The sequence below is a fragment of the Mauremys mutica genome, chromosome 2 (assembly GCF_020497125.1).
Source record: "Mauremys mutica isolate MM-2020 ecotype Southern chromosome 2, ASM2049712v1, whole genome shotgun sequence".
Lineage (NCBI taxonomy): Eukaryota > Metazoa > Chordata > Testudines > Geoemydidae > Mauremys > Mauremys mutica.
The window spans coordinates 226,522,288-226,547,892 of record NC_059073.1 but is presented as its reverse complement, the minus strand read 5'-3'; the positions used below and the strand labels follow the sequence as shown (position 1 = coordinate 226,547,892).

Below are 25,605 nucleotides of genomic sequence, written 5' to 3'. Positions count from 1 at the left end.
AAACTCTTCACCAAAGAAAAAGCACTACTGTTCTGACTGAGATTTGCACCTAATAGGCTCTAATATTAACCCAACTTTAAAAAGTACTTATGATAAAATCAGAATCCCTGGACTTTTAAAATCTCCAGTGGATCACTTCAAGGAAAAATAAAAACAAAACTTTCTCCAAGGATTTCTCCAGATTGCAAAGAGAGAGAGAGATCTTTGGTGCAACCAGCTTAAATAGTAAAGTGCACGTATAAGAAAAAAGAAAATAAAAAGGTGTTACTTCTCATGTCTGGCAGATTAAAATTCAGTTATTGTACTTTACCTTGTTACAGCACAATGAGGCAGTGGTGGTCATGGAACTATTTTCTTCTGTAGAGGTTCTTATACTGCATTTATCATCATAGTTTCTGAGCACCATCCAATAGAGCATTAAGCAACATGACTACACATTTGTCACATATTATTTGTTCTCTCATGTTGGTTATGGCTCCCTGATTCTTTGCTTCAGCACAGCTTAGAGCCATGGTTCTCAACCAGGGGTACGTGTACACCTGGGGGTACACAGAGGTCTTCGGGGGGTACATCAACTCATCTAGATATTTGTTTTACAACAGGCTACATAGAAAGCACTAGCAAAGTCAGTACAAACTAAAATTTCGTACAGACAATGACTTGTTTATACTGCTCTATATACTATACACTGAAATGTAAGTACAATATTTATATTTCAATTGACTTATTTTAAAAATGAGAAAGTGAGCAATTTTTCAGTAATACTGTGGCTGTGACACTTTTGTATTTTCTGTCTGATTTTGTATAGTTTTTAGGTGAGGTGAAACTTGGGGGTACACAAGACAAATCAGACTCCTGAAAGGAGTACAGTAGTTTGGAAAGGTTGAGAGCTACAGGCTCAGAGCAATCTGAGGGCTGTACAGAACACATGCCATCTGAGGGCAGCTGAAGTGCATTGTATAGGACACACTGACTCCTTCTACACCACCACTCTCTTTCTGTCCCTGTGTTGACCAGAGACAGCAAAGCGGAAGATGATGAGCCATGTACACTGTATTATGCCAACTGGGGAACTCCCAAGTAGGCGCCTGTGGGTAGTTTGTGCTTTTTTTACTCTGCTCAGGTAATATAAAGGGAGCGGAATGGACTGGAGAATCTAATATCTAAAGGACACATTGCCAGCTACCGTAATTTCAAAAAAAATTATCAAGAGCTCAATGTTCAAATGGAAACATTACAGATGAATCCAGGTTTCTGCTAGCAAAAGCTAACTTTTAACATTTTTCTCTAGTCATTTCTTTTTTGTTTTCCAATCTAACTCCCTTCCCAAACTTTAGCAAACGGGCTTGGTAATTCCCAGTGGGGAATCCATTCATCCAGAACACAGATCAGAGCAGCCTCTTTGTAGCCATACTCCACAATGTACTGGGGGCCTGGAAGCATTTGCATGGGCTTCCAATTTCTATGCCTCCTGTGCAATATGTGTTATGCAAGGGCCTTTTCCAGTGGCTGAGGAACAGACAGGATTATCCCGTAAGTGCTTTCTAGTACTAAATCACATACCTTTTGTAATTATGTTTTTTTCAAATTCTTCAATAGACATTTTGTCTTTCCAGTTAAGAAAGTTTACAAACTCCAGATAGTCAATCAAGCCATCTTTATCCAAATCACAGAAATCAAATAAAGCATTCAACAGTTCCTCATCTAGATCGAGATTTAGCTGAAAACAAGACTTCCTCAGTTCTTCTTTGTCTATCTTCCCATCACCGTTCTGTGACAAATAACACACAACAGTTATCATCACAAACACTGCATAACAGGTGTTCAAACTATGGCCCATGGTCCAGATACAGACAATAGGTCATAAATATGTAGCCAATCATATCATTTAAGAATATTCAAATTGCAGAATCTTGGAATCATAGACATGTATGATTGGGGAGGGACCACAAGAGGTGATCAAGTTGAGCCCCCTGTGCTGAGGTAGGACTGATAAAAACCTAGACCATCCAAGACAAGTGTTTGTCCAAACTGTTCTTAAAAACCTCCAAAGATGAGGATTCCACAACCTCCCTTGGAAACCTATGCCAGAACTTAACTACCCTCAAAGTTAGTTTTTCCTAATAACTAACTTAAATCTCGCTTGCTGAAGATTAAGTCCATTACTTCTTGTCCTACCAGTGGACATGGAAAACAATTAATCACCATCCTCTTTATAACAGCCCTTAACATATTTAAAGACTGTCATCAGGTCCCCCTCAGTCTTCTTTTCCTCAGACTAAACATGCCAAGTTTTTTTAACCTGTCTTTATAGGTCAGGTTTCCTAAGCCTTTTATCATTTTTGTTCTTTTCCTCTCAACTCTCTCCAATTTAGCCACATCATTCCCAAAGACAGAATCCAAAAATCCAGAGCAGTTTGGGAACTCACAACCTGAATTCACAAGCATCAATGAAATAACTTTTTACTTAGATAATAAGGGAACTTGAAATTAAGAGCTAATGTCAATGTAACGGTGTAGTGTGACAAGATGAGAGTCTAATAATAAATGCTGAGGCAAAGATAAGACTTCTTTTCAAATAAGGTGTCAATCCGGAGTGAACACTATAGTTAAGGTTCCACAGGGAATTCCAATATAACTCCCATGTTTTTTTCTCTTGGACCTAAAATTTTTCAAGCTCAGTCTCTGAAGAAGTAAAATTTGGAGAAAAGTTTGAGGAAAATCATTCAAACATTTTTGAAATTTGAAAGACTGACAAAAATATACTTTTCTAGCTTAAAAAAGTTAAGATTACTTCTGCTCACTGATTTCCTTTGCTTGCTGATATCTTAAAAACAATGGAACAACAAAATTTCAAATCTGGCATGTAGCTAGTCTCTTAGCTAAGCTTGAAAACAAATATATTAAAATATTTATTTGGTTGAGAAATTGCTTCTGAATATGTCCATGGTTTCCAGTCATGTCACGGTTTCCAGTAAAACCTTCCAGTTACAAACAGCCTAGTGACCCAGGCAAGGAGTGGAGCTGTTTTCAGGATGTTGTGATAATTTGGATATAGAGGAACTGCAGTTGTGTCAGTGAAATATGCATAGCAATTCCTTTCAGCAAAGAGCCTTAACATCAGGAAGTGGAGAAAATCATAGCTTCACAAAATATCATATATCCTATGATTTTAGAGTTACTCCAGTAGAAGCAAACTATAATTGGGGGTAGAAGCAAACTTTAATTGGGGGTGCAGGAGACGGAAAGACAGGAGGGGCAGAAAGGGGAGGTACTGTGACTGGGTGCGGGGCCAGCCAGCTCCAGGCTGGAAAGGAGGGTCTTGGGGATTCCTACTTTCTCCAGCGCCTGTTCCATCCCTCCAGATCCTGCTCTTTACTCCTCGGCCCAAACCCGGGCCCACTAGTCCTGTTCTTACCTCCGCTCCCCACCCCCTGGCATGCACAAGTTTACACACCAGCAGAGCCACCATAATATTTCCATTACAGGGGAGCTAGCCCCTCCTGCCCCACCCTAGTTCTGCCACCTGCACCACTCTACAAATTTTGTTCAAATTCTACAATATTATGCAGCTCTCCTTTCTGCACACACCCATTCACCAAACTACTCTGCCCCTACTAACACTATTAGTTGTGAATGGTTGTTGCAGTAGTTAGGTGTGCTGGCAGATAGTAGTTTGGGAAAGTGGTTGCTGGAAGGCTAGTATCCTTAGTTGAGACAGAGTGTGACACATGGCTAGAAAGGGTTAAACATCCTGCAAAATAAATAACCCTCAGAAGACATGTGGGGAGATAATGTTTGTGTTTTTGTGTATTTAAATATATATGAGCAGGGTCAACAATGAAATCAACAATCCTAGTTTATGGTGTATTCTGATAGTTCAGAGATCAAAAGAACATCCTAGCATTTAAATGAATTGTAAACACGGGATATCTCTGTATTCATATCTCTTTGAAATGTACTATGAATGGTGAAGGAACAAGCAAATTGCCTTATGTTAATTCGTATAGCTAAGTACCGGTGATGGACCTCCTTCAAAGTCATCCTAATTTCCTTTTGTTCCCCCAGGAACTCCAACTTGTCGAAGAACATAACATTGTATAAAAGATCCTTGGGTCCTGATTCTGTCATCTCAGATCTGCTTAAACTTCATCGGGGGGAGTTTAAGTTGCAAGACTGAGGTCCCAGCTATGCTGGTATGCCCTGAATATGATATTTGGACATTGGACTATAACCTATGAACTATTTCTGAAAGAACTCTTTGCAACTACAAAGCTCACCATCTCTGCTATGAATCTGAACCTCAATGAATTGAATGCATGTCTGTATGTATAATGATATTTTAACCATACTCTCTCTCTTTTGTTTTTTAATAAATATTAGTTTAGTTAATAAGAATTGGCTGTTGCGTGTATTTGTGTAAGATCTGAAATATTCAGTAACCTGGGAGGTAGTGTGTCCAATCCTTTGGGATTGGTAGAACCTTTTCTTTTATATGATGAAATAAAATTTTCAGGAATCTTCATCTTATTTGATTTAGGTACCCGGATGGAGGCCTGAGGCTGGATCACTTTAAGAGAACTGTGTTGTTTGGACTTCTGAGCAACAAGTGAGGTAATAAAGCAGCTGTTTTATGCTGGCATGGTAAATCTAAGTATTGGAATATCCACCAGCTTTTTAGGGATTGTCTACCCCATTCTTTGCAGTTTACCCTAATTGAGTGACCTCAGCTGGCCCCCACTGGGACCCCGGTCACACAGAGTTATGGCTGTGGTATGTGATTTGTGGTGTATAGTAGTTTTGTTAGTAGTAAGGTGTATACCTGTGGGTGCAGGAGCAGAGAGCAGGTACTGTTAGGTGGCTTAACTTTTCATTACCTCACTCTTGTGGTTTTGTGTAAGGTATGTTATATGTGCAGCAACCTTAATTAAGTTTGTGTGTATTCATTTTCTCTGGGTTGTTGTTTTTTTTTCAAATCAAAAGTAGAGGTAGATTAGGTACTTTGCTTGGGAGTGAGGGACATTGGGTGTTGGTAGAAGCATAGCTGATGCTGGTGAAGTGGAGGCAATGTTGCCCAGTGGATACAGCACTGGACTGAGACGTAGGAGACCTAGGTTTTATTCCTGGCGCTTCCACTGGCCTGCTGCAACACCTTGGCAAGTCACTTTGCTGCTCTGTGCCTCTGTTTCTCTAACTTTGAAATAGGAATAATGATCCTTAACTCATTTGTAAAGCGCTTTGAGATCTATTGACAAAAACTGATATAGGAATTATTATCATCATCCTTTTTAGATTTTCTGTATATAAAATCTTCATGTCCTCAGTTGCATGTGAAATATTATGTCAGCAGCTGCATATAAAACCTTCTCCATCGTAGAATAAAATCTGCCAGAAAAGTGTAGCTGTTGCCAGAGATGTGTCCTATGCAGAAGATATGTTAAAAATAGAGAAGATTTTGTCATAAGATTTTATATGTTAGCTGCCTGAAGTTTTTCTTTATGACGAATAATGACAAAAATTGTTTTAACTACCCATTGTATAAGATTTATTGAAAATTCAGCTTTCTAGTATGTTTGTGTGTTATATAATATTATTTTAAAAATACACAATAACAAAAAAGTGAGATTTCCTCAGATAAATTACAGCCAGAGTCAATTTCAAACAGATTCTATTCAAAATGTCTGAAAAGAAACAAAATCTAAATTACACAGAAAATGCAAAGGGCATAAAACTAATGTGAAAGCTTCACAGGAAGATCACCTACAAGTACAGAAAAACAGAAATGTATGCTCTATTTTAATACCGTTTCAGATTGCAACATCAACTTTAGAGTTGCAACCAACACTTCTGCAATAAAACCTACATGCCATGACACACCATTGTCTATAGAGTGCACAGTAGAAAGGTTTGTCTGTCATGTTGTCCTATCATATTTTCAACTTATATTTAATTCTTTTATTACTATTCTATATACACTCATGCACATATCTATAACCTTGGAAAGTTAATATGTATCACACACACATATGCACACAAATTATGTGTACGTAAATTTGTATTTTCTCAGAACACTGACCTTGTCATAATGCCTGAATGCTTCTAGTAATGTGCCAAAATTGTGGTAGTTAGCTTTCTTCAAATTCTGTCGAACTGCAGTGAAGACAGCTCGCTCTCTGTCTTTACCACGGAGGAACTCACTCGGAACCCGATTGTGAAGAAGATCACCAACTCCTACAAAATAAATAAACTCCTGTTTAGTTACACATTTATAGTAAGCTAAAATTTTCAAAAATTGATTCTAATTTTTGGGGCCTCTGCTGAGGTATGCTCAACTTGAGACTCCAAGGGCCTGGTTTTCAGAGTTGCTGAGCACCAACAACTCTGTTTGACTCATATAATTGCAAATGGGAATACAGCTGGCCCTCAAGATTCTCTCCTTATTTACATGTGGTCCATGCCATGAAAAGGTTTGTATATTCCTGAACTAGACTCTCACAACTCTATCCAGAACCTCCAAAAATACCTAAAAAAAAAAAGATGAGCATTACATGATGCACTGAAAGTTAATAGATTCAGGATAAGTTGCACAAATGGGGAACATGAATTGCCAGTGTCAAGGGACATCTACTATGGATGCCCTATCTCCAGCCCATTCTGTTCCAAAGGGGCAAAAATATTATTAAGAACTATGGAAAATTGAACACAGTATTCCAGGTGAGGATGCAACATTAATTTCTATAATGGCACCATAATATTTTCTGTATTATTTTCCATCCCATTCCTTAGGCATCCTAGCATTTGTTTGCTTTCTTGACCACTGCTGAACATGGAGCAGAGGTCTTCAATGAACTGTCCACAGTGATACTCAAGTCATTTTCCTAAGTTGATAGAGAAATTTAGAATCCATTATAATGTATGAGTTGTTCAAATTATCCCTTCAAATATCCATTACTTTCCATTTGCCAAGACTGAATTTCATCTGCCATTGTGTTGCCCTGTAATTTAGCTTGTTTAGATCCCTCTGAAGTTCCTCACAATACAAACACACTACGAACACTTATGCACTTGACTTCAATGGACTACTCAAGGTAGTAAAGTTAAGCTTGTGATTAAGTGTTTGCAAAACTGGGGCCAATATTCTCTGGGCTTGACTATTCTAAATAATTCTGTGTTATTTGAAAATGTTGCCACCTCAGTGTTCACCCCCTATTCCAGATTATTAATAAATATATTAAGTATGGAATTTAGAAGCACCTTGCTGTTAACTTTTTGCCATGATAAAAATTGTTTTCTCTCTCTTTGCCATTTTCTGATCCATGACAATACCTTACCCCTCACACCATGACAACTTAGTTTCTTTAATAAACTCTCCTGAGGGACTTTGCCAAAGGCCTTTTGAAAATCCAAATAAACTATGTTAACCAGTTCTCCTTTTTTTCACTGTTTTATTAACATGTTCAAAGAATTCTAATACATTAGTGAGGCACAATTTTCCTTTGCAGAAGCTGCACTCTCCTTTGCTCACCACTTCTTTTCCTTCCTTCCACTCTATCACATCATGATCTTCTTTGCATTTCATAATTCTATTTTAAATTATCATTTCAACCAATTATCAGGTACAGAAGTAAAGCTTATAGGTCTGTAAACTGTTGTATAATCTCTAGCACCCCTTTAAATTATAGATATGACATTTGCTACCCTCCAGTTCTCCAGCAGAGTAGCTACTTTTAATCAGAGTGCATATTTTTGCTAGCAGCTCAGAAACTCATTCTTTATTTACTTCAAAACTCTTAGATGTATACCATCTGGGGCTTGTTGCTTTTCAATTTATCTATCTCATCCAGCACCTCTTCTTTTTACCCCTTGATTACTAATAATACCTCATTTTTATTACCAGAAAAAAAAGCACGTCCAAGGTAGGAATCTCTCCTACATCTTCTGGGGTGGAGACTGATGAACAGAAATCCATTACTTTTTAGCAATGTTCTTATTTTTCTTAATTGCTTCCTTAATTGCTCCATGGGTGATCCAAAGGATCCACCAATTCTTTTGCTAGCTGCCTGTCTCTGGTACATTTAAAGAATGTCTTAATTTTTTTTCACACATTCAACTATTTTCTTGTCAAATTCCTCCTAATTTCCTTCTTACATATAACTTGCTGTAGCTCATGCTCCTTTTTGTTGGTTTCACTTGGGCTGGATTTCCATTTTCTGAAGGATGTCTATTTGTGTTGAGCAACCTTTTGAACCTTGTCATTTAGCCATACCTTCTGATTTCCTGGTTTCCTTTCTGCTTCCCTTTTGTTTAGACTGAGATATGCATGCTTTCTGAGACTATTATTATTTATTTAAGTAGCATCCACCTCAAATCTAAGGATTCACTTCTGACTCTAGGGTCTTTTTTATTAATGCCTGAAATCCCTTTCTAAAATTTAGTGTCGCTAAGCCTTTCTCATGGTAGTTTTTTAACTGCGTAAAAGCTCTTAGAAAATCACTGCATTACAAAGCTTGTAGTCATCACTTCAAAATAATCCTACTAACTAAATAAGTTTTTAAACAGGCCACTGGTATATTTACCGAACTCATCAGGACGAAGAAACATTCCAAATGTATGGTCTGGTGGAACATTCATAGTTTCTGCTATGCTGTCAATGAGAAGAAGTGTGCTAGTTAAGTGTGTTATTACTGACCAAAATGCATGCTACATTCTACCTGTGAAAAATTAATCTATCATCTCTCTACCCATACTATAACCAAAGAATAAGGAAAGCTCCATTCAACAGACTTCACCTGAAACTTGTTCATTGGTACTTTTTTACATGAATCAAAGCTGCCACTACTGATGATTCCTTTCTTTTACAAACCTTGTTTTAGTGTAAAATACCAACTGTCAAAAATACTGTATAGCAGACTTTTAATGTCTTTGAATTTGATGTTTATATTTCCTGAGAGAAAAAGTCTTGTGACCCAAACAAGTTATTTTTCTATTTTTCAGACAAAAGGAATGCAAGTGAAAAGTCTTTTTAGTGTATCTGTCAAATAACACTTCATATCTATGTTGAATCTGATCTCTAGTCAAAATAACACCTACAATTAAACAATTATTAACTAGAGAAAGGATATTCATCACGTGACAGATAAGATTTTCAATTTTTTTCTGATTTTTGCAATTCTGCAACAGAAGCCAAGGCAACATCCATCTGGAAAACGTGACCATATTTTATTAACTAAAACTAACAATTATTGATGATACTAAATATTTATTTGTTTAGGATTTTTTAACATAAATAGCTGCTTCAACATATTCCTTAAAAATGTAAAAACAAATCAATATTCTTCTTTAACTCTTAGTTTAACAGCTATATATTTATCATATGAACCACAAATCTCCATCATAAACAAGAAAGGTACCTATGTTCCCCTTCCACACATGGGAACACAATAATCAACAGCCCCAAGGTATTTGATGTGTATCTATTTGGCTGCATCCTCACCCTCTCACCTTTTATGCATTAGTGGTGGAATATGGGTAGAGTAAGAGGAGGTCTACAAAAACAAGTGGAGACGGAGAATTCCTGGTGCCAACCCTGCAAAACCCCAGGCAGCTGCATGGACAGTCTTTACATTCCTTCAGGGCCCTCCAGAAATAACAACACAGCGGCTCCAGGCCATGCTGCCATTAGCTGAATGTTCAAGTGATCCATTCTGTAACCCCTACAATGGGGCTTGGAGAGTTTAAGAGTAGTTAATGGTGCTTCAAGCAGCATCAACTCAGTGGATTTTAATCCCTGGTAGAGGAGAACATGCTGCTAAACAATTTGCCCTCAACTCCTCCATTGCCTGGCCACACAACCTTTTCCCATGCAGACAGTCAGCTGGGTTTTATATGGAGGGAAAAGGGGAATATTGGTGATGCAAACAGATCATCAAAACTAGTGTCAGTGGAGGTACTAACAAGCAGTTAACTCACCTTCTCATCCCTGCATTTACAGACTAGGAATGTCAGTTTCCTCAAACTTTAGAAGCTCAGGCAAGGCTGCAGAAGCCAGACATATCAGACACCACCACACATAGGAAGTGGCACACACTAATCTGAAATACATTTATTTTTAAGATACACATTTAGGCCCCAATTCAGCAAAACACTTAAGCCTATATTTAAAGTTAAGTGCATGTTTTAGGGCCTTAATTTCTCAAATCAGCCTGAATCAGGGCCTAAATTTTTTAAAAGTCCCTTAAAAAGAGGGATAGTAAATTTCTGTAGAGCATTGTTCAAATGAGCTCCAAATGAGTGGATTTAGGCCTTTTTAGATTAATATTGTATATATTCTATACAGACAGAAGAGGAAGTGTTTTTGCAGGTACTGACACCTATTTACTTTTTCAATTCAGTGAAAAATCATTGATCATTTAAAGTGAAATTCACCCTTCTCTCCTCTTCCTCCCATGTACAAATCCCAATTAACCTGGCTTTTTGTGGAGAATTTTGGGATTTGGGGAGGCATGGAATCCAGCTCCAAACCTATCAACAGGAGGCAAGGCTGCAATGCAGCCCCCCAGCGACCATTATTAAAGCCTAATGGATTAAATAAAAGCTGCATTCCCATAAATGCAAATCTTTTAGCCCCATCCTAGGTCCTCCACCAATAACTCATACCAGTTTCTTTAGGGCTGGTGAAAAGCCCCTCTCTCCAGCATATAGGGGTGCAGTGGCACCCATGCCCAGCCACAAAACCAGGTTTCCCTAGCCCCACAATGGGGCAATAGAGGACTTGAGAATGCTGAGAGCCTTGCACAGGGTCTGGATAATTCCATCCTTAGAAAATCTCTCTTCACTTACGGATCAAGGACTTTTCCAAGCTGAGGCTGAAATTTTTCCTTGAAATCATCACTTCTTTTGGACACTATTTTTGCTGCTTTCTTTCTACAAAATTGGAAAATAATTGTCAGATATGGTTGCTAAATGATGGCATTATAATTTGAAGGAAATAGAAATAAGAAATAAGAATGCACTCCACAACCTACAACCTTCCTGTTTTGAAAACAAAGATTTATTTGGTTTGTATTTAGAAACCTAATTTTAATGTATATTTTCATAGTACTTTTTCCCAACTTTTAAAATATATTAACATTTAGAGTTAATTTGCAAATGGGAGAGCAGCAGGGGCATCCATAACATGTCTCATTTGCCCTTCCAAAATCCCACACTGGCATAAATCAGTTATTTGTGCACCTAAGTGAAAATCTTTCTCCACAGGCTACAAAACAAGAGAATAGCAGCTCAGCATCTTCTACTCATCATGCTAGTTGGAGAAGACACCAGGGTCACAGAACCATGCCCTCCACAAAAGAGTAGAAGCCTATGTATGGGTAGGCAAAATTTCTTAGCTATAATGAATTTCCAGGGGAAAAAAATAAAGGAATTTTGCATGTGATTCATTGCAGATGTAAAACTACATTCAATCATAAAGACCTGGCTTGGCAAATCAGGCCCCCAATCTATTACTATCCATTCTAACTTACAATTGGAGATTGTAAAGCCAGCGTAAAGATTTGGATACATTTCGTCCATCATTAAAGTGAGGTGTTTCTTTTCCATAAACATGATATTTGTTGAATGTTGATGGCTCATATTTCCTGTTTATTGCTTCCCCTGTGGAAGCAAATGTTTTCCTTTACTCTGTGTGAAATACATTGACTGGGAAAATATACTGGAATAAATATCTTTCCTCCTGCAATTCTATGAAAAAACAACAACAAAACCTTTGAAATTCTGATTTCATCTGGTTTATTGCACCTCTCTTCAATCTGCTTTTGAAAGAACCTCATCTGATATTTTCAGGAAAAGATTTTCCACTGCTTGCTTTACATTAAAAGTTTCATCTGGCTATATTATAGCATACAAATTCTATATAATCCATCAAGATTGATGGGGATAGTTGACATTTATTGTTTTTAAAAGTACATACATTCCGTCTGAATGGGACAGATTCTCTCTTGTGCTGTTGACTTTTTATGCTGCTCTGGTGGTGTAGAGAGGTTGTAAAGGGGATGAAAACAGATCCCAGTGAATACTTCCAACAGCAAAGTGGTACTAGAATGGCTCTCTGCTATCCCCATCACAACCTCCAACATAGAGGTAAACAGAGTGCGTGCCATTACAAACTAGCACAATTTAAAGCTGGTCCCTGGCTGGAGCCAGAATATGGGAAGTGCAAATGTGTCTGAAAGGAAATAGAGAATCTTGCTTTGCACTTTTATCCCTCTCCACCTCCCTATATATGTCACTTATCTTCTTAGACAGTGCCTGTGCCTTCTTATATGTTTGGCCAGCATCTAGGAAAATGTGGATGCCAGTGGAATACAAAACATTATTTATTCTATCTGCTTTATACACAGGTAAATTGAAGCTCAGAGCATAAATCACAGAATTGAGAACAGAACCCAGATGTCCCGACTCCTAACCTCCTTTTCTAAGCTCTAATACTTGCTCATTATGACCCAAAATTAAAGGAACTAGTTTTACAAATTTATTTTGTTGTCTTATTTGTACATATATATTAGTATCTCCATGACAGAATCCCCTTCCCAAAAATGATTTTTCAAAAGTACTGTAACTTTTTAGCTTCATATTAATTTATAGCTGAATGAATAAATATGGTATGTTATGTGTTGTAAAGATCAAAAAGCTATAAGTAGCTTTATACATATTTAGACTTTTTGTATTACTGATCACCAACCCTTGATCTTACTCACCTACATTGTAATCATTGTGTGTCACAACATACAACTCGTGTCCTTCTTTTGCTTCATTATCCACTACCTCAAAGGTTTTTGGTGGATTTATAAGCTCTCCACCAGGTGTGTCTGCAAAGTGAACAAATACTAATCAATATGGTAATAAAATCTCTTTTAAAAGTTCAATATGCAGGAAAAGTCTTATTTTAACAGTATCTTACTGGAATGAATACTTTGGCAATATAATATTTACTATCAAAGTTTCAGTCAGACTGCTTTCCATCAACACAGCCATGATGAAATGGGATGGGGGAGAGCTGCAGGGGGCTGAGATGGGACTTCAAGGTCCTAGGCCTCTATATCAGAGGTTCTCAACCTGTGGTCCGCGGACCACAAGCTCAATTCAGATAGTAAGGTGCACGCCTGGGCTGTTGCACACGAGAGAATGAAGGGCCACCCACCAAATTAGGGGAGCTCCAGGGCTGCGGCTGCTGGGGAGACATGGCCCTCCTTCCCAGCATCAGCTCTGTGGTTGCATTGGCGGGGGAGAGACCCCCTCCTTCCCAGCCCCAGCTTGGGGGCTGCCGCAGCAGGGGAGAGAGGGAGAGACCCCCCACCTTCCCAGCCCCAGCTCGGGGGCTGCTGCGCCAGTGGGAGAGAGGTCACATCCATCGCATTAGAAAGGTAAGACTACTGATATTAAAAAAGGAGTTGTGTGCTTTTATTTGTACAACAAAAACCGTTAATTATTATTAAGGTTTTTTTATATAGTGCTTTTATCCAAAGCACTTTACAATAGTTAGCTAATGGTACAAACAACATTTGGAAAGATCATTAAGTGATCTGCAAGACCCTCAGCAATTTTCAAGTGGCCCACGAAAAAAAAACTTTGAGAACCACTGCTCTATATGATCAACCCTGGCCTCTAGTGGATCCCTGAAATCTGCACCAATCTCAGAAAATCTAAGTTTAGGGAGGGACAGAAATCCCTATCCTTCCTGTGTGTTCTTGATGTTTGAGTATTTTAGTTAATACACTTTTATTACTTATATGCTGTTTTTTGTAATTAGCAGTTGTAATTAGTATTTCTTTTCTACTTCACAGGAATTGTTTTAAAGAATAATGCTTATTAATTATGTAACTTTCTGAATCCCATGTTAAATGATAAATTACCATGTATTCAACAGCAATACGTTTTAACACTAAGTGTGTTACCTCTGATGGTTGTTGTTCCAAAAGTGGTGGCAGTCACATCCATGCCTTTAGGTAACATTGAAGTTTGATCATATGACCTCCCCAGAGGTGCTTGGCGATTTCTTAAATACAGGGCTTCTTTTCTCTCTTCAATTTTTTGTTGAAACCGAGTTTTTCTAGGTGGATTTGTCAAGAAGCCAGCCTGAAGAAATCACACATAGTATGAGTGGCAGAGACACAGCATAATCTCTCTAATTCAGAACCAAAAAAAAAAAAATTGTCTCTCCCCACTGCTCAGCAAAGATTTAATAGTAGGAGTGCTTTAATGAGCATTACTTTCACCAAATATACTATAAAACACTAGTACACTGACGTACTTATACATTTACTGATACTTAGCATCAGCAATTAATGCCAAGCTACAGGTTAGATAGATTTTTTTATGCAGAATTCTCTTTTTATATGTGAGTTCTTCACTTGTTAATTTGCAAAATTCACAGAATTTTGCCCTTAGTTTCTAAAATGTAATACCACAAACATTATTTCTGAAATTAAGTGTACACCTTGAGTACACTAGGATACCAAAAGTATCACTTTTAGTTAGCAAAATCATTTAAAGACCAAAAGCAAGAAAAGAAAATTAGCAAATTTAACAGTGCTCCTAAACAGTGTTCTGAGGTATTAAATCAGTTCATTAACAGCTTCAATATTTTATCTCTGAAACCAGTCAGAGAGACAGCAGTAAAAATGTTGTGTGTGGAGAGGTTAGGGGGGGAGTTAAAGAACTAGAAATTGGAATGAATAATGAAGATTGTTACTGTAAAATGTAATTCAATAAAAATCTCTGTTTTTTAAATGTCTTTCTATTTATTTCACAATTAAAATTCCTTTGATTGACTTCAGCCTGCTCCGTTTTCCTTGCCCCGGCCCCAGCTCTGTCGCTGGGGGGCGGCTGGGGAAAGGTCCTGCACTCATCTGTGGCGGGAAGCGAAGCGCCACGGCTGGAAGCTGGCAGAGTGGAGCTGGCTGGGTCTGGGCTGCTCCGCTTCCCACTGCCAGTGAGTGCAGGGAGGTTGGGGAATGGACGCCCTCCGCACTCACCTGCGGCGGGAAGTGGAGCGACACGGGCCTAGCCCGCTTCACTCTGCCAGCATCCAGCCGTGGCGCTCCGCTTCCCACCGCAGGTGAGTGCAGGGAGGTTGGGGAAAGGATGCCCCCCGTACTCACCTGTGGCGGGAAGCAGAGTGCTGGGGCTGCGAGCTGGCGGAGTGGAGCGGGCTGGGGCCGGGCTGCTCCACTTCCGCTGCTGCTGGTGAGTGCAGGGAGGATCCCTTCCCCCAAACCCCCTCCCCCGAGCGACACGGCTGGGGCCGGGGCGAGGGAAGCAGAGCGGGCTGCTCCTGGTCCCCCGCTAATCCCCCGGGCCACTCTAGGACTGCGGGGCCCCCAAAAGTGCCCTCCCACCACTCCTGCCCCCCAGACCCTGGTGGGGAGCCCCGGACTGCCCTTGAGACCCTCTGCCCCTTATCAAACCCCTTAGCCCCGGCCAGGCCCGACACCCTTAACACGCTGCTCAGAGCAGTGTGTCAGAGCTTTACCATGTTGTATGCGAACCCACGTTCTATCGGGTTGCGTTATATCGGGGTAGAGGTGTACATAGATAACAATAATATTAATTGTAGGGGGGCTTGGAGGGAGCAAGAGGGTTGAACAACTGAAAGGTATGGGCGGGTAGATTGTGCCACTGAGTGGGAGAATTGTCTCTATTCTTTATATGGGGATTGAGGTGTTGGTCATAGGTACATGTTAGCAGCCGAGAGGATGTTTAGAGCATTTGTCATTGGCAAGTGGATTTAGTGGAAGGGGGGTGGGATATTTGTCACTGAGGAAAATGGAGTCTCTTCTCCTTCACTTTTCTTGCTCCCTTCCCCTCATTATTTTCTTATCTTCCTGGTATTTCTCTCCTTTTGGATCCTGATTTGGTTCTTCCTTCCCCTCTTGGGGGTTTAGCAGCATCTCTCCTGTGCATTAGGAATGTGTACCCTCTCATACACCAGCTATATACGCTCATTTATGGCTGGGCAGAACCAAGTTACAGATCAATACAAGCTATTGGGGACTATTTTTAAACACACAAAAGATTCAGATTCTTACACTTAGTGAAGACCGGGAGCTAATGCCATGTGTCAAATGAACTGCAATATCAGGATCGTTTGCTCTGCCATAGAATATTCTTTCAGCACCAGGAGCTGGACTTGTAGAATTGAGAAACTTTCTCACAACTGGGGGTGTAATAGGCTGAAAGACAACGGAAAAACAATTTTACAGGAAATAGTGACTTCTTAGCTTTTTCTTTGTTCTTCCCATTAGAGACATGCTTGTCATCAGAAGAATATGTCAGCTAATCTGTTTCATGGTATTTTCCTGTACAGCCTGCTCACCATCCTCTTCACTTGCAGGATCATCAACCAAAAGCAGTTTTTTCAAAGGGAAGAATGATCTTCCTCAAGGGGAGTAATAGTATCTCTATAAGCAATAGAGGACAGGCCGGCTTTAGGCCTATTCCACCAATTCCCCCAAATCGGGCCCCGCGCCTAAGAGGGCCCCGCATCCAGTGAGAATCCCGTCCCTGGCTAGAGGCGCCTTTTTAATTTTTACTCACTTGGCGGCACTCCGGGTCTTCAGCGGCACTTCGACGGTGGGTCCTTCACTCACTCCGGGTCTTTGGCGGCACTTTGGTGGTGGGTCCTTCGCTTGCCTGGGTCTTCAACGGCACTTCGGTGGCGGGTCCTTCAGTGCCGCCGAAGACCTGAAGCGAGTAAAGGACCTGCCGCTGAAGTGCCGCCGAAGACTCGGAGCACCGCCCGGTGAGTACAAGCCCCACATGGTGTTTTACATGTGTTTTTTTTTTTTTAGTCATCCCTGCCGTGGCCCTGTCGAAACTGTTCGAATTGGGCCCCGCACTTCCTAAAGCCAGCCCTACAGTACCCTAACCTGTTTATAACACAGTTTGGTCCTACTCCATACAGGCAAGACCAAATCACATTATACCATGGATGGAAAAGGTGTTTAAACATGGTGGATTTTATAGAGAAGACATGACCAAAATAGAAATGTGCACAGTGTTTTGTGAGGGCATCAACTAATCTCTGAGACCACATGGGACACAGTGTATTGAACTACACGGAAAATTATTTAAGTTCTTGCATTTCAAAAAAAGAAGAGACGGGCAAAAATCCCTTAGGCCTGATTCTCCTCTCGGTTACGCTGCTATGTATCAGGAGTAACATGTATTGATTTACACTGGTTTAAAACAGGTATAAGTGAGGCCTTATTTACACTTTAAATTATTTCCCCCTGTTGTTACTAGCAGTTCAGTTCTACCAATGGTGGTCACTACTATGGCTGTCAGCATTCTTATCTTTTATCTGTAGCTCTGAGCGGGGCTACATGACACCCCCGTGTTAAAATTAGCAGTGGCTGCAGAACCTGATCTATGCTAGGGCTGCCAATATTGCTAACACCAGACCAGCTGACCCAGTTTTAGCAACAGTGGGAAATTGTTACATAAAATCCCTAGCATAGACAGTCTGAGAGGAGAACCAGGCTAACCTGTGGGCAGAGACTTAACTGGTTTATTATACTTATGTCTCAATGTCTCTGCTAGGAGATGTGATTTGGTGCCTGAAATACTGTCCCAACAAACCTAATACTGTACACTCACCCTGGGAAAAACTTCAGTCAGACAACTGGCAGCTGTATCTCCAATTGGGATCAGTTTTCCTGCCTAAACAATGAAAACAAAAAATAATGCAGAGACCACAGAACATATCAGCAGTAGGGGCTGGCCAGCAGGATCAGCATTTTAAACCTTGCAGGGAATTTTGCCTGGTCTTGCCCTAGCAACATTATGACAAAACCATATTTGAATAAAGGGGAAAAAATAGAAATAAAATGAATATACAAACCCAGCGTCTCTGCCCTAGGAACTATCACTCGCTGGGAGTCCCTCTCACAGACCCCAGAGTCCCCAAAATGTGAGCAGAGCTCTGGCTCGGGGGACACCCTGAGAACCCCGGGGTGCTGGAGAGTGGGGGGAGGGGGGTTATAGATTAACTACGGGGGGGAGGGGAGAAAGGAGACAGACAGACAGACAGGGACAGAAGGACGGACACACACAGAGCGCCCACAGGCAGAGGGACACATGGAGAAAGGCACAGACAGACACATGGACACAGACAGACACGGGGAGAGAGACACAGACAGACACCTGGACACGGGACACACGGACCGACACATGGACGCGGACACAGACGGACTCACTGTTGGCAGCTCGGGAAACCTGTCAAAGAACCGCCCCCGGTACACGGGCCGCAGCTCCCCGACCATGGCGGCGCCGGGCCGGGCAGGCTGAGAGGCGGCGGCGGCGGCGGCCCCGGCGGGATGTTTACTCCGGTTACCTGGTAACGCGCTTGGCCCAGCATCGCCCCCTGCAGGCTGCGGGCGGGGACCATCCCTCTGTGCCCGTATTGAGCCCACCGCCCGCCCCCCCGGGCACTGCCCCCTTCAGCACCGCCCCCCCCCATGGCATTTCCAAATCATCTGTGCAAACACCTTAGAAGAGGCGGGCTCTATTGTGAGCTGATAAACTATTAGTCTAATATCTTTTCTTCGTATAGAAAGGTTTCAGTAAGGCCGAAGAAGCATTTATTTACAGAAAATAAGTCATAATCGGGGTTTTTTTGTTTACGTGTATATATTTCTTACTCTTCCTTTTTTATTTTGCCCATGATGGTAGAAATAGTAATAAACTTTTCTTTTTAATTAGTCCTTCAAACCTTGTGACTTTTATTATAATTATAAGGCATACTAACCGGAGGGGGATCTAGTTCCTATCTCTCCCTGATAACACTTCTGTTACATCTAATGTAAAGAGAACAGGGAAACAACCCAATGCCCTGAGTAACTTCGACAAACTACGGATTTGGTGGCAACATAAACAAACTTAAAATGACGTTTTAGAGTTAATGCCAAGTATTTGCTGAGTCAAATTAACTTCAGTGGGAGTTTGTCTCCTGCAGTAGAAAATTGGAACATATTTCATTTCAGGGGTGTCATGAATAGTTAGTAAAGGGTTAAAAATAGTACCTGGTAGGCACCTGACCTGAGGACCAATCAGGGAAGAGAATTTGAAATTTCTAGGAGGGAACTTTTTCCCTCTGATCCTGTGTGTTTTGTCTTTAGCCGTCTGGAGTTACAAGAGTCCAGATGATTTAATCAAGTCTCTCAAGTTCCAACTTTCTGAACTAATTTCTTCTAGCCAAGATAGTGAGTATTAGAAAGATACTTTGTGTCATTATCTAATAATCCTATGTTTGCAATTCTGTGTGTTTGTTATTGATTATTCTTAATTCTGCCTGTACTGGTTGTACTGAGAAGAGAGAGGATTCTCTCCAGAACTTAGCAAGGTTATACCCTATGAGTGTCCAGCTTGGACTCATAGAGATTCTGTATTTTCTTGTTTTTCTTTTAATAAATTCTTTCTATAAAGATTTGATTAAATCCCTTCTACTGTGGATAGGGGAAGGGGCTAAGACACACTCTCTCAGTGGTGAGACAGCTTATCTCCGGGCAGAGAGGGGAGGGGGAAGGGAGAATTTCTCCTGGGTTTGATTCAAGCAGTTTGAATCAGGTATCTCTTTCCAGTGGCTAGGAGAGAGGGGGCGGGGGGGAGGTTTCCCTCCTGTGAGTGGATCTGTATTTCCCCAGGGAACGTCTTTGAAGGGAGACAGGGGGAAAACAGGGTGTCCCGGCCCACGTATTGACCGCGGTGGTGGCAGCAAAGGGGACCTACCCTAGGATTTTTGGGGTGGGGGAAGACATGCTGGTCCTCACTTTGAAACCCCCCAGTTTCAAGTGAGGGTGCAGACCAGGACATGGTGGCAGGGGTGGGATTCGAACCCATTGTTAAAAGGAGTTTTTTTCAGCTGGGCTACGCTGAAGGGAGCTATTCTCTTCTTCTAGAGCAGGAAAGCAACCTGAGAGAAGAGGGAGTTTACAAGTATTCCTTTTCTAACTGGTATTGTTAGAAGCAGTTTCAGCCAGGTTGGCTAGAGGGAATTAAGTTTTCCAGCAGGCTTTGTTGGAAGCAGTTTTTCTTTCTTGTTGCTTGAACAGGCAGCTTGAGGAAAAGGCAGTTTTGAAGCAGTTTTCAGGGTTAGAAGTATTTTCAGTTTTTTGCAGGGCTTTCTGTTACAAAGCCCTCCTGCGGAGCGGTGCTATCGTCCATTGTGATACGAGGTACCACTCAGGATTCCTTGGGTGGGGGGAGGTGCTCCTCGGAGCTCATCCCGTCCAACAGGGAAAACAGGTTTGGTGAGGAGAGAAAGATCCTGAAGCCGTTTTTTTTTTCCTGTGACTTTTGGAATGCAGAAGGCAGGAAGGGTTTGGTGAGGAGAGAGAAACCCTCCTGCCAGGTTTTTTTTTTCTCCTGGGTCTTTTGAAATGCTCAAAAGGCAGGAGAACACAGATCCCTGAGGGAAATAGACCAGGCTTTTCTCACAGGTATTGAGTCAGCAGCTCAGAAGGAGAGGGAGACAGAGAAATTTTTTTTTAATCTTTCCCTCTTTCTCAGTACAAAACAGTAACATTACACAAACCACAATTTGCTATACAAAGGATCGATTTCTCTTTGTTTAGTCAGGATAGGCAGGGTTAGAAACGGTAACCCAAGCAACTGAAGCAAGCAAAACAGCACATACCCTGACTGCAGAGGGGTGTGGCCAGCACCAGGACACAGACACAATGAGTGCCAAGGCCGCATGTAAACTGGAAACAAGACAAAAAGAACTGCAATTACAAGACATGGAATTACAATTAAAACTCAAGGAGATTGAAATGAAAGAAAAAGCCAAAGAGGCTGATCACAAGAGAGAAATGGAAAAACTAGAGGCAGAACACAAAACCAAAGAGTTAGAGCTACAAATCCAGGCACAGGCCCTGGAATTAGCAAAGACTAAGCAGCAGGATCCAACCAATCCAACCCCTCTTCAACCTACTGATCAACCTTCTCGGAGAAAATTTCCCGCCTACAGGGCAGGTGAAGATGTTGAGGCCTTCTTAGAAAACTTTGAAAGGGCCTGTATTGGATACAAACTTCATGAATCAGAATACATGGTAGAGCTGAGGCCACAGCTCTGCGGACAATTAGCCCTGGTGGCAGCTGAAATGCCTAGGGGCCAAATGAACAACTTTCAACTATTCCTAACCAAGGCCAGACTCAGAATGGGCATCACCCCTGATCACGCTCGTCAGCAGTTCAGAGACCAGAAATGGACACCACAGATGTCATTTCCACAGCATGCTGCTTACCTTGAAAAACACTATTTGTCCTGGATAACAGGATCCAAGGTTAAGGACATAGACGACTTACACCTCCTGATATTGATGGAGCAGTTCCTAGATGGTGTTCCGGAGAACATTAGACGCTACATACAAGATGGTAAACCAAAATCTCTCACTGAGGCAGGGGAGATTGGAGCCAGATGGATGGCATCGGTAGACAACACGAAAGCTACTGCCATGGGGAGCGAATCCCATAAGGTACCCACCGAGACTAAACCCTACCATCGAGGGCCAATCAAGCCCACACCTACAACCCAAGGACAGTCACACCCTACCTCTTCTTCTACCCCAACAGTCTCCAGTAGACCAACACAAAACGGTGACCCATCAAGTGGGCGATGTTTTCAATGCAATGAACTGGGGCATATCAAAGCCAAATGCCCAAAGAACCTAAACCGAGTGCAACTCCTTGCACCTTCACACCAAGGAAAGCCGGACCTAGATGTATCTCAAATACCCTTAGAACATAGGGAAACTTTGAGAGTGGACGGAAAGGAGATCATCGCATGGAGAGTCACTGCAGCACATGTGTCAGCTATTCACCGAACCTTCGTGGACCCCAAATTCATCAACCAGAAAACCAAAGTGACAATTCGACCCTTCATGTCAAAACCTGTAACATTACCTACAGTGCGTTTACCTGTCCAGTACAAGGGCTGGTCAGGGAAGTGGACTTTTGCTGTCTATGACAACCATTCGATTCCCATGCTACTGGGGAACGACTTGGCCCGACACGTTGAACAGCAAAAAACAGAGGGAGTGGTTACACGCAGCCAAGCCAGACGAGCTGCCGGACCCATCCCTGTTCCTGAGCCATCCACCGGGACCCCCCGTCTGTGTTACCAGAGACCCAGACAGAGGTGGTGGAACCGGATCCCAGACCAACACCTACAGCAGCCATAGTACATCCAGTCCCAGAACCGGAACTGGAAGAGCAACCAGCGCCAGCACCGGCGCCAGCGATTACAACTCCACCGCCAGAGGGCGACAACGGACCTGAACTGGAAAAACCAGCAGACAACCCTACCCAAGAGGCTCAGCCGGAGCCTGAAATGACACCTTGTGCACCAGCGGGGAGCGGTTCACAGTCAACGGAAACAACCTCATCACCTACATCGCTCCCAGAGGAACTGGTGTCTCCCGCCTCAAGAGAACAGTTCCAGACAGAGCAGGAAGCCGATGACAGCCTCAAGAAAGCATGGGCGGCGGCACGCAGCAACCCACCGCCTCTCAGCTCTACTAACCGATCCCGGTTCGTTGTGGACCAAGGACTTTTATACAAGGAATTTCTTTCTGGTGGACACCAGGAGGGCTGGCATCCTCAAAAACGGTTGCTAGTCCCGACCAAGTACCGGGAAAAGCTCTTAAGCTTATCCCATGATCACCCTAGTGGCCATTCTGGGGTGAAGCGAAGCAAAGACAGGTTGGGAAGGTCCTTTGACTGGGAGGGGATGGGCAAGGCGGTAGCCACTTACGTCCGGTCTTGTAAGGTATGCCAAACGATAGGAAAACCCCAAGACCAAGTCAAGGCCCCTCTCCAACCACTTCCCATAATTGAGGTCCCATTTCAGCGAGTAGCTGTGGATATTATGGGTCCTTTCCCAAAGAAGACCCCCAGAGGAAAGCAGTACATACTGACCTTTGTGGACTTTGCTACCAGATGGCCGGAAGCAGTCACTCTAGGCAACACCAGGGCTAACACTGTGTGCCAGGCCTTAACTGACATTTTTACCAGGGTGGGTTGGCCCTCTGAAATTCTTACAGATTCGGGAGCAAATTTCCTATCAGGGACCATGAAAGACCTGTGGGAAACTCATGGGGTGCATCACTTGGTGGCCACCCCGTACCATCACCAAACTAATGGCCTAGTGAAAAGGTTTAATGGAACTTTGGGGGCCATGATCCGTAAATTCGTACATGAACATTCCAATAATTGGGATCTAGTGTTACAGCAATTGCTGTTTGCCTACAGGGCTGTTCCACATCCCAGTTTAGGTTTCTCACCATTCGAGCTGGTGTATGGCCATGAGGTTAAGGGGCCATTACAGCTGGTGAAACAGCAATGGGAGGGGTTTACGCCTCCTCCAGGAACTAACATTCTGGACTTTGTAAGCAACCTTCAAAACACCCTCCGAGACTCGTGGGCCCTTGCTCGAGAGAACTTAAAGGATGCTCAAGCGGAGCAAAAGGTCTGGTATGATAGACACACCAGAGAGCGTTCCTTCAAGGTTGGAGACCAGGTCGTGGTCTTGAAGGCGCAACAGGCCCATAAGATGGAAGCGTCCTGGGAAGGACCATACGTGGTCCAGGAGCGCCTGGGAGCTAGACGTTCTTTGTTACAGCAGGGTCTTTGTAGCTAAAACTGCCCTTAGCAAGTGTTTGGCATTTGACGTTACCACTTACTCATTAAATCCCCAATCCCACAGTTTGACGCCTCTTACAAGGGCTAAAATCAAGGAAGTGAAACTGCCTAAAATCCTGCCTTTCACTTCCCTGATCCAGCATGACTGCTGAGTTTTACAGCTCAGCTCTCACTCTTGACTGTGGTGCTGGGGTAGATGTGATTCAAGCACTTGCTGAGTATAACCTTCAGGAAGCATTTAAACATTTGCCGAGGGTTTATTTTAAATAGTAGCCTCTTGGGAGCTAGAGTGGGTAAATTAGTAATTTGTGTAGAAGGTGATACTCTTGGGGGAGGCAATTTTGTGTTCTTACACAATGGCTTAGGGGTTTATTATTATTTATTATTTTATTATTGTTTTATTATTTATTATTTATTCAGTATCTTTATGAAAAGATAGAAATGTTGCTTCCTAAGCAAAACAAAAACTGCATGTTGGGAAGTAGCTGAACTCATTGCCTTCAGCAAAGAGTTTACAGAGAAGAGAGAAAAAAATGGAGAGAGAAAAAGGAGACAAATGAAAGAAGTGGGAAAATGAAATAAAGAAGAAAAAACTTACAGGATAATGAAAAGTGCAAAAGGCTCAATCCAACCTTCATGGAAGTCAATGAAAGTCTACCCATTAACTACAGTGGGAGTTGGATCAGATCCTAAGGGGAAAAAATTGGCAACACAAACTTTAAACTCTTGGAGGAAAATTTTAAATCAGGGGCTCTCAAACTGGGGGTCATGGGGTTATTACATGGGGGGTTGCAAGCTGTCAGCCTCCCCCCAAAACCCACTTTGCCTCCAGGATTTATAATGGTGTTAAATATATTTTAAAGGTTTTTTTTAATTTATAACAGGGGGTTGCACTCAGAGGCTTGCTATGTGAAAAGGGTCACCAGTACAACAGTTTGAGAACTACCATTTTAAATAAAGAGGAAGTGCACTGGGTGAAATCCTGACCATCATGAAATCAATGGGAGTTTTGCCACTAACTTGGATTAGGTCAGGATTTCACCCACTGAATTTAGTTATGGGATCTGGCCCAGGTTTGTGGTATTCAGAAATATTATCATCTCATAGCAGAGCACTGACCTATATGAAATAAACTGGTGATCTCAGACCACTGCATAGTGAATAAATGTTCAGACTACAACAAAAGAACCACTATCACAACTGGCATTCTTGCTAGCAGGTTCAACCATGAGGCCACCTAATGGGGTTTGAACCTGAGACTACTTGCACATAAAGCAGAACATGTTCCACTGCTCAAGAAACCACATAAAGAATGGGCATGGAGAATGAACTACTCCTTTATTCATTGAAGTGATTCAAACAGACCATTGATAAAAATGTTAAATAGTATAGGGCCAAGAACTGATCCCTGTGGGACTCCACTAGAAAAACATCCATTCTATTCCTTATTTATAGTTACATTTTGAGACCTATCAGGTTAGCCAGTTTTTAATCTATTTAATGTGCATCATGTTAATTTTGTATCCTTCTAGTTTCTCAATCAAAATTATATGGCATACAGAAGTCTAGCATTGATTAGCATTACTATTATTCTCCTTTAATTCTTTAATAATCAAGGTCAGTATCAACTGTCTCATTATTTTGCCTGAGATCAGCATCAGGCTGACAGGCCCATAGTTACCCATGTCTTCCTGTTTACCCTTGTGAAATATTAGCACAAGATTAGCGGTCTTTCAGTCCCCTGGAACTTTCCCAGTGCTCCAGTGTTTATTGAAAATCAACGTTAATAGTCCAGAGAACTCCTCAGACAGCTCTTTTTTAGAACTCTTGGATGCAAGTTATCCAGACCTGGTGACTTAAAAAATATGCAACTTTATTAGCTGCTGTTTAATGTCCTCTTTAGTTGCT

General features: G+C 41.8%; 1 protein-coding gene across 2 annotated transcripts in view; it reads right to left on the bottom strand.

The window, feature by feature from the left end:
* The window catches only part of EFHB (EF-hand domain family member B), a 29,499-nt gene extending 11,085 nt beyond the window's left edge, over positions 1 to 18,414 (bottom strand). Inside the window, exons 1-10 of one of the 2 annotated variants that reach the window (XM_045003263.1) lie at positions 18,392 to 18,414; positions 17,656 to 17,718; positions 16,086 to 16,229; positions 13,953 to 14,133; positions 12,756 to 12,866; positions 11,523 to 11,652; positions 10,840 to 10,923; positions 8,577 to 8,644; positions 6,077 to 6,231; positions 1,564 to 1,771 (exon numbers count right to left, since the gene is read on the bottom strand). In XM_045003263.1, the coding sequence (XP_044859198.1) occupies positions 1,564 to 1,771; positions 6,077 to 6,231; positions 8,577 to 8,644; positions 10,840 to 10,923; positions 11,523 to 11,652; positions 12,756 to 12,866; positions 13,953 to 14,010 (814 nt within the window). In that variant the 5' untranslated portion in view covers positions 14,011 to 14,133; positions 16,086 to 16,229; positions 17,656 to 17,718; positions 18,392 to 18,414. The other variant, XM_045003262.1, reaches the window with a different exon arrangement.
* Between the last annotated feature and the right edge of the window lie 7,191 nt (positions 18,415 to 25,605).